Genomic DNA, 13,554 nt, shown 5'->3' on the forward strand with positions numbered 1-13,554 from the left:
AGAGCCGGGACACTTGTGTTTGTAATAGTTTGTGTCCACTAGAGATCTCTGAGATTGTGGTTCTGTACCCAATTTCCTCTTCACTGTTGCCAAATTAACCAGAACCAAAAACTGCTATTCCAGACACTTATATGTCCTCAGTATTGGCTGCCACTGGTGCCTATATAAACACCCAGACTCACAAAAATTCTTCGGAAGTCAAAGGAAAAGATTTAGAGTAGGGCTGTTGATTAATCACAGATAACTCAAGCGATTAACTCCAAAAATTAATCACAATTAACTGCAGTTTTAATTGCACTGTTAAACAGAATACCAATTAAAATTTATTAAACATTTTTGGATGTTTTTCTACATTTTTCAAATATATTGATTTCAATTAAAACACAGAATACAAAGTGTGAACTGCTCACTTTATATTATTTTTATTACTAATATTTGCACTGTAAAAATGATAAAATAGTATTTTTCAATTCACCTAATACAAGTACTGTAGTGCAATCTTTTCATCATGAAAATGCGACTTACAAATGTAGATTTTTTGTTACATAATTGCACTCAAAAATAAACCATGTAAAACTTTAGAGTCAACAAGTCCACTCAGTCCTACTTCTTGTTAAGCCAATCACTAAGACAAACAAGTTTGTTTATATTTACGGGAGGTAATACTGCCCACTTCTTGTTTACAATGTCACCAGAAAGTGAGAACAGGCATTCGCATGAGACTTTTGTAGCTAGCATTGCAAGGAATTTTCATGCCAAATTTGCTAAATATTTGTGTCTCTCTTCATGCTTCGGCCACCATTCCAGAGGACATGCTCACATGCTGATGACGCTCATTAAAAAAATAATGCACTAATTAAATTTGTGACTGAACTCCTTGGGGGAGAATTGTATGTCTTCTGCTCTGTTTTATCCACATTCTGCCACATATTTTATGTTATAGGAATCTTGGATGATGACTCAGCGCGTTGTTCATTTTAAGAACACTTTTGCTGCAGATTTGACAAAACACAAAGAAGGTACCACCAATGTGAGATTTCTAAAGATAGCTACAGCACTTGACCCAAGGTTTAAGAATCTGAAGTGCCTCCCAAAATCTGAGAGGGATGAGGTATGGATCATTTTTTCAGAAGTCTTAAAAGAGCAACACTCCAATGCAGAAACTACAAAACTGGAACCACCAAAAAGGAAAATCAACCTTCTGTTGGTGACATCTATCTCAGATTATGAAAATGAACATGTGTCGATCCGCACTGCTTTGGATTGTTATCGAACAGAACCCGTCATCAGCATGGACACATTCTCTGGAATGCTGGATGAAGCATGAAGGGGCATATGAATCTTTAGAGTAACTAGCATATAAATATCTTGTGATGCCAGCTTCAACAGAGCTATGCAAATGTCTGTTCTCACTTTCAGGTGATATTGTGAACAAGGAGGCAGCATTAGCTCCTGCAAATGTAAACAAACTTGTTTGTCTGAGTGATTGGCTGAATAAGAAATAGGACTGAGTGGACTTGTAGGTTCTAAAGTTTTACATTGTTTTATTTTTGAATGGAGTTATTTTTTGTACATAATTCTACATTTGTAAGTTTAACTTTCATGATAAAGAATGCACTACAGTACTTGTATTAGGTGATTTGAAAAATACTATTTCTTTGGTTTTTTACAGTGTAAATATTTGTAATAAATAAATATGAAGTCAGCACTGTACACTTTGTATTATGTTGTAATTGAAATATGTTTGAATATGTAGAAAACATCCCACAATATAATAAATGGCATTCTATTATTGTTTAATTGTGTGATGTGATTAATCAGTTTTTTAAATCACACAATTAATCACGATTTGTTTAATCGCTTGACAGCCCTAATTTAGAGGTTCTCTCTTTACGTCTCTGATCTGTCCAGCCATGATCCATCAGTTCCAATCAATCTCCAGAATAAATGTTTTGTCTTCTGTCTTGGAACAGAGGGCCCTGGTTCTGTGGAAATGCCCAGCATAGAGAATCTATCGTCTCTTCTGGATTTCCTCAACAGCGGTGGCCTTGGTGATGTCAGATTAGATGACTCTGGTACTGAGTGCTCAGTCTCTTTTGAACTGGAACTTGGTGCTGAGACTGTTGGTCTAAGTACCAAAGTTTTCCTGGAACTGGAAGGGCTCTGAGCTGAACCAAGTCTCTTTGTTTTTAACCACATAATTCATTAGAAACCTCAAATCTGGAGAATATGGTAGATAAGGCTTCCTGCAGAAGAGCTTGGAGTCTGTTTTGCTTCTCCTTTCTGGAATCATGGTGTGAAAGTGCTGCAAATGGAGCAACATGAAAGAAAATGTCCTTCCCCCAAGCATTTTAGGCAGAGAGCATGGGCATCAGAATCCGTAACAATGCACATCTCTTTGATCATTGTGTTCTGATCTTTGGATCTGCCATAATAGCCTAAAAAAACTAAACATGATCTGAGCCAGAGGCCCGACTAACACTTAAACTAACTCTAGTGCCATGTAAAAAAAACCTAAGCACTTATCCCAACTATTTATATGATCTTGATCCATAGAAGATTGTCATCCATCCATGTCAGAGGAACTGAAGCAGTAACTGCAAGCACCCTATTTAAAGTCACACCCTTAGAATGTATTCGGAGCCTGAGGGCAGGGCAGGAAAGGCTAGGACTGCTAGTAGAAGGCACCATTCAATGGGATCAGTCAGTGCACATCCCAAGTGTGGGGATATGCAGAGGACACTAGAATAAAAGCTACAGTTTATTTTTTTTCCCATTCTGGCTCCTGACTCCAACATATATAATCCCAGATCAGTAGGGCAGTATTTACTCCCAGAATCACACACCAGTTTAAGATGGTGAGCCAGATATGGAAGAGAGGAGTATTACCTGCACACAAACTGCCTAGAGTTCACGGCCAAAGCATGTGCTCTAAAGAGGCTCATGAAAGACAGTGTTATCCTGTTTTATCAAATATATAAACAAGCTGGGGTTCCGAGGCAACAGAAAAAGCCAACTCTAGTGAAGGTGTGCTGGGAATACTTCCTTCAGCACAAATTGCTGTACTTGAAAAGCACATTCCTGGGCTATTCAGTATAGCAGCAGGCTGGAGCTCCCCATACTCTGTGTTCTGGTGGCTGAACTGTCACAGAGAAATCATCTCTCTCATCCAAAAGGAAGTGACACCTCTAAGGCTGGGTCTGTTTACCTCCTGGCTATGCTGGCAGCAGAAGCAAATCTTTAGGTTAGCTGTGCAGCAAAATAGCTAACTGAGCTTCTTTCAGCAGAGTCTGAGAAATCAAGTTCTTGACTATAACACAGGCAGACAGTTCACTGCCACTGAAGTGTGCTTTTCTGCGGCATGTAGAAATATAGCCTACATCCTACATATTATGCCAATTTTGTCCACGATCCTTGATTTTGTGTGTTTCAACATAAGAGAATATGAAGATAGGATAGAGGGCCTTAGGGCAAGGGCCAACTATTAATGTCCTTCTGAAAGCCATACCTATCTTTCTCCAAAGCTAGGTAAACTTGAGGTAGCAGCAGGAATCAGAAAAGGAGCCAAAGGTCACTTTAAATGTGGCTAATTTGTCAAAGGGCTAATTCTTTATACCGAGTGACTCATTCTTTTCCATTTGGTTCTTATATTGTCCACAGCACAATGTTATCTGAGTGCTTCGTATTTGGAGGTTGGCTCTAACGAAGACTTTAAACACAGTATATAAGGAGCTCTCAAGTCCTGACAAATTCAATTTTCTTAGGAAGTTTTTGAGGCAAGTTATGATGTTCTCCCCAGTCCTCCTCTTCTCCACTTTGTGAACAGAACAACATTTTCTGTTAAGTTTCTTAAATGCAAGTCCCAAACTGAGAACTCATTACAAGATATTGACCAGAAAACAAAAAGGATTTCAGATGTTTACTCGTCAATTATGTTAATTATGGCTAATCATCTGCACTCTCTCTGATAGGTATAAAGACTAAATTAAAAAAAATCTTCTTTTAATGCCATTATTGTTTTCCTGTTGCATATCATGGTATCTTCAAATTGTTGTACCAAGATTTTTTACCTACTGAGAAGATAAAAGAAGAGAATTAAGAAATAATTGGTTTCTCTATTATATATCCAGGTATTTTAGAGACTGTCCACTAAAAACTATTTTTTCCACTGAATAGTGGTATTCTAGGTCAAGCATAGCATTGTTTGCATGTAAAATGTTTAGTATAAAGATCTATATGTTGGATAACAGCAGTAATAAAAAGAATGAGAGGACATTCCTCAGGGTACCCTTAGATAGAAGGATTTTTTTTGAAGATACAAAATTAACTGAAATTTTAGCAGCGCACTAGATGACAGGACATTTTGTGTCTTAACTGAAACCATGCAATTGCTAGACATACATTCTAAATTCCCAAGTGAGCTGGGCAATTGCCTTTTTGACATGTAGGGATATTGCAGCATCTGGGAAATCTGGTTGTATCACTGGATTACAGACATCTGTGTATTATCAAACCATGAGCTTGATTATAATCTCAACAATTAAAAAGGGACTAATTTCATTGCAGAAAAACTGGTGAGATCAGAATCTGGTGCTTTATGTTTTAACAAACAAACCCAATCTGGACATATTATTCACAGCTAATTCTAATTTAATTGGAAGAACTTTTACATATACGTTAGTCATATTTTTTGTATCCTGTGCCTTCAGTCTGTTCTCTAAAGTTACCATTGATTCTTTGAAGAAATCTGTATGCATTTTCTGTATTGAGAATTTTATAATAAATGAAATAATATGTTGACATTTAATATTAATTTTTATTGAATACAGTTTTAATAAAGGCAAATACCTAAAGGGACTAGATAGAAAAATATTAACAAACAGCATGGAGCACAAGGGTCATAAATGTGAGGAAGACATTAGCACTTAGAGAAGAAAAATAAAATAAAATAAAATAAAATCAATGCAACACTTGCAATGAGCCTCACAGAACCATCAAACAGAAAAATGTAACGATTAGTTCCCCTGCTTAATGGGATTTATTAATCAGTGCTGTTTGCACCAGTTCAGCTAACCAATAGGCCACCATTGCTCAAAAAGCATAAATGAATAGAGATGAAGATCTTGAGTTAGGCTGAAAGTAAAGAATTTGAATAATGGGACAAGAGATTAGGCTTAACATCAAGAACAAAGCGTTTGCAAACAATACTTTATGCTTTCTTGGCTTTAGAACAGACATATTAAGAAATGGGATAAATTAACAACCTGTCTGTGCAAAAACCATCTTTAACACTTCTTGTTCAGTATTAGATCTGCTTTATGGAATCTCCCAAGAGTCTACTAATATCTATTACATTTGTTTGGAAAGATCTTGAGAACTACAATGGGTAACGAATAAGGAGTAATGTCTCAACTCCTGATATTAACCCAGATCTTTTAATTTCAGGGTTTCTCCTAGGCTTTTAAAAAAAGTGCCTTCAGTTTACATAGGCCCCTTGAGATAAAGTAATACAAATACATCTGACTCAGATCCATGCCTCTCTCCAGTTTTATTTTTTTAACTTGTGGTACTTTGTGATGGAAATTTTGAAAGACTTCAAGAATGTGCACCTGAATTTATGGACAGACATTTCTGAAGCTCTAGACTCTTGTGCAAAGTATTAAACATAAAAATTAGGACCAATACCCAAAATATGAAATTCACCCAAGTCCACTAAGGTTAAAACTGCCCCAACTTCCAATACAGTCCACCTTCTCAGAAAAAGCCAGGCAGAAAAAGAGGTGAGCTTTGCTGAGTGACCTGATGATCAACAAATCTGGGCTCTGGTGGATCAATGGAGACAACACATTTCAAAGTTGAGATTATTTCACTAAAAAAACCATTGCCTTCAGTCCCTTCCTGACAGAATTAGAGGGATGTTAGGTTAAAGTGTTTCAGTGGATTTTAGCTGTCATAGCTGGAGTCGTAGTTGAAGAGGTAGTTCCAGAGCTACCTATGACCTACACCATTTTAGGGCTTTATAAATTAAAAACATCTTAAATTAATGTGGAAATTAATAGGAAGCTAGTGTTGACTGATTATCAGTACAGGTGTGAAGTGCTCCGCACTGTTGCCAAGCACACAAGCTGCCACATTCTGCACTAGCTGTAATTTCCGGGTGGTATTAAAGCATGTAGGATGTTGAGGTAATACAATCTGGAGGTGACAAAGGCATGAATTATGGTGGTGACATCCCAAAGAAAAGGTCACAACTTCCTGACCTAGCATAGATGATACAAAATATTCTTGGCCACTACAAGAAACAGCTGAGGATCCAGTAAGACCAACAGCCCTTTAGCAGAAGAGAGCTGATATTATTGTTGATGTTTTACTGGTAGTTTGCCCCAGACAATGAGCATGCTTCCTATCTGGACTGAATCTCAACTAGTTTGCCCTCTTATTCCAGCCAGCCAGTGGGTAAATCTATAAAATGAACTACCTGAATTACATGAAATGGTGGGGGGGGAGAAATGTATATCAGCTTTCTTTGGTGAACACCGATTTTTGATGATTTAATACCACTTAGTTTTTTAAGACATCTTGCTCCCAGATCTGTCCCAAATTAAAAATGCTTAGTAGGGGCCTATCCTTATGAGTTAAGGGAACCCTGAAATTGTCAGCAACTGCTCTCCGAAGTCACTCTCTCAGTGCTCTGGAAATATCCAGGAACTAGGGAATTTTGGCTCTTTGAAAAAGCACAAGACACAGTATTGCTCCAAGGCCCAACTGCACAGAGAGCCTTAAGTGCGTAAAAGTTACAGAAAAAAGTTACTAGCAGGCTGCAAATTTATTCGCTGGTTTGGGTGCACATTCAGGGGCAGCTCCAGGCCCCAGCATGCCAAGCGTGTGCTTGTGGCAGCAAGCTGCGTGGAGTGGCTCTGCTGGTTGCCACGAGGGCGGCAGGCAGCCTGCCGTGCTTGGGGCGGCAAAATGTCTTAGAGACTCCCCTGTGCACATTACCCATTTTCAGCTTTTGTTGCTCAGTGCCAGGCTTTTATAGGCGAGGTTTACACAGAATACCTACACAGGGACAAACATGGCTACAAAAACAGTGCATACAGAATACTTAAAAAATACAATTCAGTCTGGTAGGGCAGACAATTTTTGTCAGGAACTTCTCCAAAGCTAAGGACATTTTTAGGAGGTTCAGACTACATAGTATATTTTGGTATATCCTTTGCACTTTTTTGGCAATGTCTGTTTTCCTACAATGTTAAATTCTAAGACTATTTCTTCAATTTTCCCCCCAAATGCTTTTCTGATTTTTCCACTACCTGTGTTCCATTTCTTCTCTCCTCTTCTCCCATGTTCCTAGCACCTTGCATTTCCTGTTCTGCCTCCATTCTCCCTAACTTAGTTAATCCTCCACCTACCCTCGTTATCTATCATCTCTTACCTCCCTTGCCCACCCCAGGAGTAGGGGTAAACAGGGAAACTTGACAGCATTTGTTTCTTTTACCTATTTAAAGAGGGAAAACACTCATGGGGACATTTCTCTCCTCATTCCTAACTCAGCAGAGGGCCAAGGAATGATCAAGCCATGGGGAAACCTCTCCCCTTTTGTGCAAATTTGACACCATCAGCTCAGGATTGAACAAAGACTGTGAATGGCTTGCCAATTACAGAACCAGTTTCTCCTCTCTTGGTTTTCATACCTCAACTGCTAGAACAGGGCCTCATCCTCCCTGATTGAACTGACCTCGTTATCTCTAGCTTGCTTGCTAGCACACATATATATACCTGCCCCTGGATATTTCCACTACATGCATCTGAGGAAGTGGGTATTCACCCACGAAAGCTCATGCTCCAAAACGTCTGTTAGTCTATAAGGTGCCACAGGATTCTTTGCTGCTTTTACAGATCCAGACTAACACGGCTACCCTCTGATACTTGACCCCTTTTGTGGTAAAAGAGATGGGTAGAGTACTGTGGTTCTCTGCATATCCCTTTCTCATCCAAGGAGAAAGACGGTAACTCAGGAGACACCTCTGTCCCTGCCTTTCCAGCTTAAAGTCTTCTTCGCTTCCCCCACTGATAGGGCTTGATTCTGCAACCACTGACTTCCAATATTGTACTCAGCAAAACAAGTCCAGTAGTTGCAGTCCCCAGAATCATTATTGTATTAAATAGTCACCTCAATTCTCAGACAAACAACTTCATTAAAGTTTCAGTTGCTACAATAAATAAAGAAAACAATACAAAAATATCAAAATATTAGTTAAAAAAGCCTACAGTGTAATTTAGCTAAGTGTCCCAAAGAAATGTTAGAAATAGGATACTCTGCAATCACTTGGTATCACAAATGGAAAAGTGATGGGTATAGTGGAAAATTCCATATGCCTCCCCCAGAACTAAAACTATTTAAAAAGTATGGAAATAATAATAAATGTACATAGATTTGAACATCCCCATATTACATACAAATCTACATATTTGCTTTGAGGGAAATTTTGCCTGCAACTGAATGTTGATGAATAACGTGCAGGGAGCATACTGAAAGATCTACCTGGCACCTTGACTCCAATGCATTGGATTTCATACCTTTGAGACTGACGAGGCAATGTGGAACTTGAGTCTGAACTGTATGTGAAAATTCAGCTCTACCAAAAATTACAACTCCTAGTAGGACCACTATTCAATTCTACTGTTTTTGAGAACTTCTTCCTTGAAAAAAGCAGCATTGTCCTGGAGTTGGTCTCACTGAATGCACAGAGGAATGCCAAGCACTAATGGGTTCTATCCTGCAAGATGCTGAACACTCTGGCCCTGATCCATTTAAGCCTGTGTAACTTTAAGTAACTTTAACATAAGTAGTCCCACAGAAATCAGTATCTTAAGTTCTTTGCTGGATCAAGGCCAGAATGCTTAATATCTTGCAGGATTGAACCTTATTGTCAGACATTCATTTTAGGACTAGACAGCACCAGGAAGTACCTTTGAATAGACCTGGCTTGGAGATAAATAATGGTTCTCACCAGGTTTGAAGTCACTGATCTGTTGTTTCTCAGTTTCTATAATGAAATAATGGAATAGGATTATTTCTTAGTTGAAAACTAGAAGACAATAGGTTGAAATGAAACATTCTACAGAAAAACAACACATTCAGCAAAAAAACCACAAGGAATGCCATGTTGAATTCACAACATATCAGCAGAGGAAACAATATTTTTCTTTATAGAAGAACTATTAAAGAAAAAGAATAATACAGGCAAGACTCTCTTCACAGAAACGCAACCATTTAAGCAGATCAGAAGGAGCATCTCATTGACAGGTGAAATAATACTTAGCCATTATCCTGCTCAAGAAGGTTGTCTACTGCTGACCAAGCAGTGTAATGGCTATAGATTCTGAGTTCTGAATATTCTGCAAAAAGACAGGCACAACGGACACATAATACTGAAGTTCAGTTATAACACTGTAACTGAATCTAGAAGGAAAACTGCATTACTGAGTGCCATGTTCTTAATTAATGTGCTCTGTTAATCAAGTGGAAGAACTCATATAGTATCTGCTACTAATAAGCAGATTCTTAAAAGTATTACATTGTGAAAATTATTCTAGAACAGATTCTTCATCACTAAGATTTTAAGATAAAGGAACAGAAGCAAATTCTTGAGAAAAAATTTTGATTATAAGCTCTTCTGAATTGTATCTGCCTATGTATTTGTACAATGGCTGGCTCTGGGGGCTTCTATAGTATAAATATATAATAAATATGGAATCAAACCTAAAAACAGTTTGTTTCTTTCTATTGGCATTTACTTCTCTTTTCACACCACTGGACTTGCTCTAAGACTAGCAAAGATATTTAATATGATTTATAAAATATGTTCCCATCAATGACATCCAGGTACAGGTCTAACATCATTACAGACAGGGAGTTACAAGAGCCAGATCTGTAGGATGTTTTATAAGTACATGGTAATGAAAGTTTCAACATAACAGTCTTGGAAATGAGAATGACCATTTCTCAAACACTACACATAATTAAAGGACACTGAGCATCTTAAAATATTTGTTTAATACTGCAGCCTATAAAATATTATCCAAATATTTACCATGAGTACTAAAATGATAGCAATAATGAGGGAACATACCAGGTCTCAACAGACGTTAATTATTAAAAACTGAACCAACAGAAAATGAGAGTGATGAAGAATTATCATCTAATATTTTGAAGTTTATGTAAATCAGGTAGCAAGTAAAGGGAGCAGAGACACTGATTCTTCCTCCTGAAGAGCATCAGAACATTTGTTCAATGTCTGAACAATACAGTATTATAGTTTTAATCTGAGTTACTGCTTTTGTAAAAAAAGTGTTCAGTGCCAGTTTCCACTATCACTGTTTTGGAGTGTCCACTGAAGAACTTCAGTGGAATTCTTCAGTGCAGGCTTGGCTATGATCCCTTTTGCAAGTCTGATATAAGAACAGAGGTGTTTTTTTTTTTACACTGCAGATTAGTTAAAATTATAGGCTTATTTTATTTACAGTATTTAAAATTTAGTTTTCTTTCCCCAACAATGAAATATGTGGGAGGGATTACTATGTTACACAATGTAAAACAGATTTTAAAAAGCCAAACCAAAGCTTGTGAGTAAAACTGTACAATGTTTGTTCTATGCTCAAGCACACTGCACCATCAAATGAAAAGCGTGTAAGTTCTATCCTCATGCCCAAAAGGCCTACTGTATGATTCAAAAATTCAAACAGACATGGAAAGTAAATACATACAGGTTTAGATACAGTGCCAAATGTAAAGAAAATACAATGAACTATCTCTGGAAAGCTTCTTGTCACAGGAAGGAGCCTGGGTACTTCTGAAGTAAAGCAGCACTTTTCATGTCGGACAGAGAACTGCAAAAGAACCACAAAGATACAGGCATAAACCTCATTGAACACAGTGTGCATAAACACATTGCAGGGTACAGTAAACAAACATGAAGAATGCTTAGTTCTATACTCTAAAAGCAGTGAATAAAATCTAGAATTGAAATAGATAATTAAACTGCAACCCTCTTCCCAAAAGAAAACTTTATGACAAAAAATGCTATCACTAACTAATATTACACAGAAATGAGTTAACTAAAGATCATGTCTTAAATAATGGTGTTTTTACACTTTACATTTAACAAGCTTTCTATCCTGAGGAATTAACTATAATTTCACGGAACATTCAAGAAAAAGTGCAAGTGCTACCATGCAGTGAAATATTAAAGTATGTATTGAAAATTTCAGATGACAATTCTAAGCTTGATGTGCGTACCCTGTGTATCACGTAAAGTGGAAAGACAAAGACATGTCCTTCACATGTTTCTCATTCCTGTTTTGCATCTAAAAGAGACAAACCTCAGAGCAATCCAGCTTTCAAACCAACGCTAGCACAACACAAAAGCAAACAAAGAAGTCAGGTTGTAACAAAGAAACACAAAAACTTTAAATAATAAAGACAAGAAAATAAACTCCCTTATTATCAGAAACATGTCCACAATTTAAAAATAAAAACACTGACAGTTACCTTTTTGCCTTTTAATTTAAAACAAAAATTCAGTTTCAGCCCTTTTTGGTAACTTAAAAGATTAGGTGCGGGATAAAAGAAAAGCTCAAAGATGGGAAATCATACCACTTCCACAATCTAAATAGTCAGGGGTCGGAAGAATAATTAAAAACTATTTAATTTGACAGAAAGACAAATACACACATTTTCTTCCATTTTACTTGGCGGTATGTGTAGCAACATTTTTCTTGAACTACCTTCATAACCACTATTTTTTCATTTATGGGCAATGAGGCAAGAATACTCAGATTAGTTACAAGTTTTAAGCCGGTCAGTTTGTGTTACTGTAAGAATAGAAGACTTTAAAAAGGAGCTTACACTGGTAAAGTGTTCATATGAACTTAATAAAGTAATTTTTCAAACTTATAAATGTCTTTGTGTCAAGAATAAGGAAATCTAATTGGCTTTCATAGATGAGTTTTTCACAATGGTAGTATATAATGTATGCAAAACAACTACTGTAATGTATTGTTAAGGCTAGAGATTTAATTCAACTAATCAAAAGATTCAAGTTATAGGTATCCATTTAGGGTTTTTTACAAGTGGCCATCAGCAAATGTATCTTTGGCCCTTTGCATTCATATATTTCAACAAAGTCTATATATAATCATGCCACACAATAATGAAAAATTCTACATACTATATTCTTACCAATTACAGAAATGTTTTATTCCTTTGTGTATAATGATGTAATATTTACTAAATAGCATCCCGTTATTTCATCGTGCAATGAAATTATAGTATTGTAATGCATACTGTGTATGCAAGTAGGCAGAGTGAAAGCTGCTGTGAGAATATTAAAGGGACACGATTAACTTAATCATACTCATCTGAACATTTTGTACCTACTATTATTGTAAGTAACACCTAAGAACACTCACTAGCTGAAATTACATTCACCTCTGCTCTGCAGTTTGCACAAAGTGCTGTAAAATGCACAAACTAAAATGTTATTTTCATTATTTCCCCTGCTTTTGTTGATCTTTCACATGATGAGAAGATTTTTTTTTTAAAAAGAAAAATATGATTGTAAAACCACTAAAATTGGGAGATTAACTGCGGAGAAGGTATAGCATCCAAAAATACTTTTAACTCATTATTTGAAATTTCCAATTTCAAACTGATGGTATACTTTTATTTAACTGAAAATTTTAAAATCTTGGCCTTGATTCATTAATATAGATTTTTCCTGACACTAAACACATCTCTCTCCTTCAGATCACTAACATCTCACTCTTCTGCTTCCTCCATCCTGGCTTGGGATTGAAACATGGCTATTATGCTTTTCAAGAGCCAATCATATTCATAACACTTGCACAACACCTTCAAAAGACAAGCCTGAGAGCTTAAATTCATAACTTTGCTACACAGTGAAAATCATGGACTTAACAAAGACATTGTATTTATGGCAATCTGTAACCCACTAAAACCACCTCTTTTGTTTTATGATTGCAGAGGTGTTAACTGGCCACTTCTCTTACAATGTGTGTTAACTACATGCGCTAAACAATCTGTCCCACTTTGTATTTAGCAGTCACACTTTGGGTATGTCTACACTGCAATTAGACAAACATGCCTGGCCCATGCCAGCTGACTTGGGTTTGCAGGGCTAGGGCTAAGGGCCTATTTACTGTGATGCAGATGTGTGGGCTCAGGCTGGAGCCCAAGCTCTGGGAACCTCCCACCTCACAGGATCTTAGAACCTGGGGTCCACTCCAAGCCTGGACTTCTACACCACAATTAAACAGCCCCTTAGCTTGAGACCCAAAAGCCTGAGTCAGCTGGCATGGCCCAGCTGCGGGAGTCTATTGCAGGGCAGATATACCTTAAGAGTATCTTTCCCAGACCTGAAGAAGATCTCTGTGTAAGCTTGAAAGCTTGTCTCTTTCACGAAAGAAAATGGTCCAAAAGAATATATTACTTCACCCACCTTGTCTCAGTCATATTCAGAAAGATTTAAA

The 13,554-nt window shown here is 37.1% G+C and overlaps 1 protein-coding gene and 1 long non-coding RNA gene across 3 annotated transcripts in view; both read right to left on the minus strand.

The window, feature by feature from the left end:
- Positions 1-4,796: 4,796 nt before the first annotated feature.
- On the minus strand, positions 4,797-8,098 carry LOC127049500 (uncharacterized). The gene is made up of 2 exons (XR_007774000.1): positions 7,930-8,098; positions 4,797-7,589 (listed from the first exon to the last, which is right to left on the minus strand). It is a non-coding gene; the product is annotated as an uncharacterized LOC127049500 (long non-coding RNA).
- Positions 8,099-8,178: 80 nt separating this feature from the next.
- FEZ2 (fasciculation and elongation protein zeta 2) overlaps positions 8,179-13,554 on the minus strand; it is a 51,528-nt gene continuing 46,152 nt past the window's right edge. For both annotated transcript variants that reach the window (XM_050950323.1, XM_050950324.1), the window contains one exon: positions 8,179-10,893. In XM_050950323.1, the coding sequence (XP_050806280.1) occupies positions 10,877-10,893 (17 nt within the window). In that variant the 3' untranslated portion in view covers positions 8,179-10,876. The remainder of the gene's footprint in view (positions 10,894-13,554) is intronic.

Source organism: Gopherus flavomarginatus, chromosome 4 (genome assembly GCF_025201925.1).
Source record: "Gopherus flavomarginatus isolate rGopFla2 chromosome 4, rGopFla2.mat.asm, whole genome shotgun sequence".
Lineage (NCBI taxonomy): Eukaryota > Metazoa > Chordata > Testudines > Testudinidae > Gopherus > Gopherus flavomarginatus.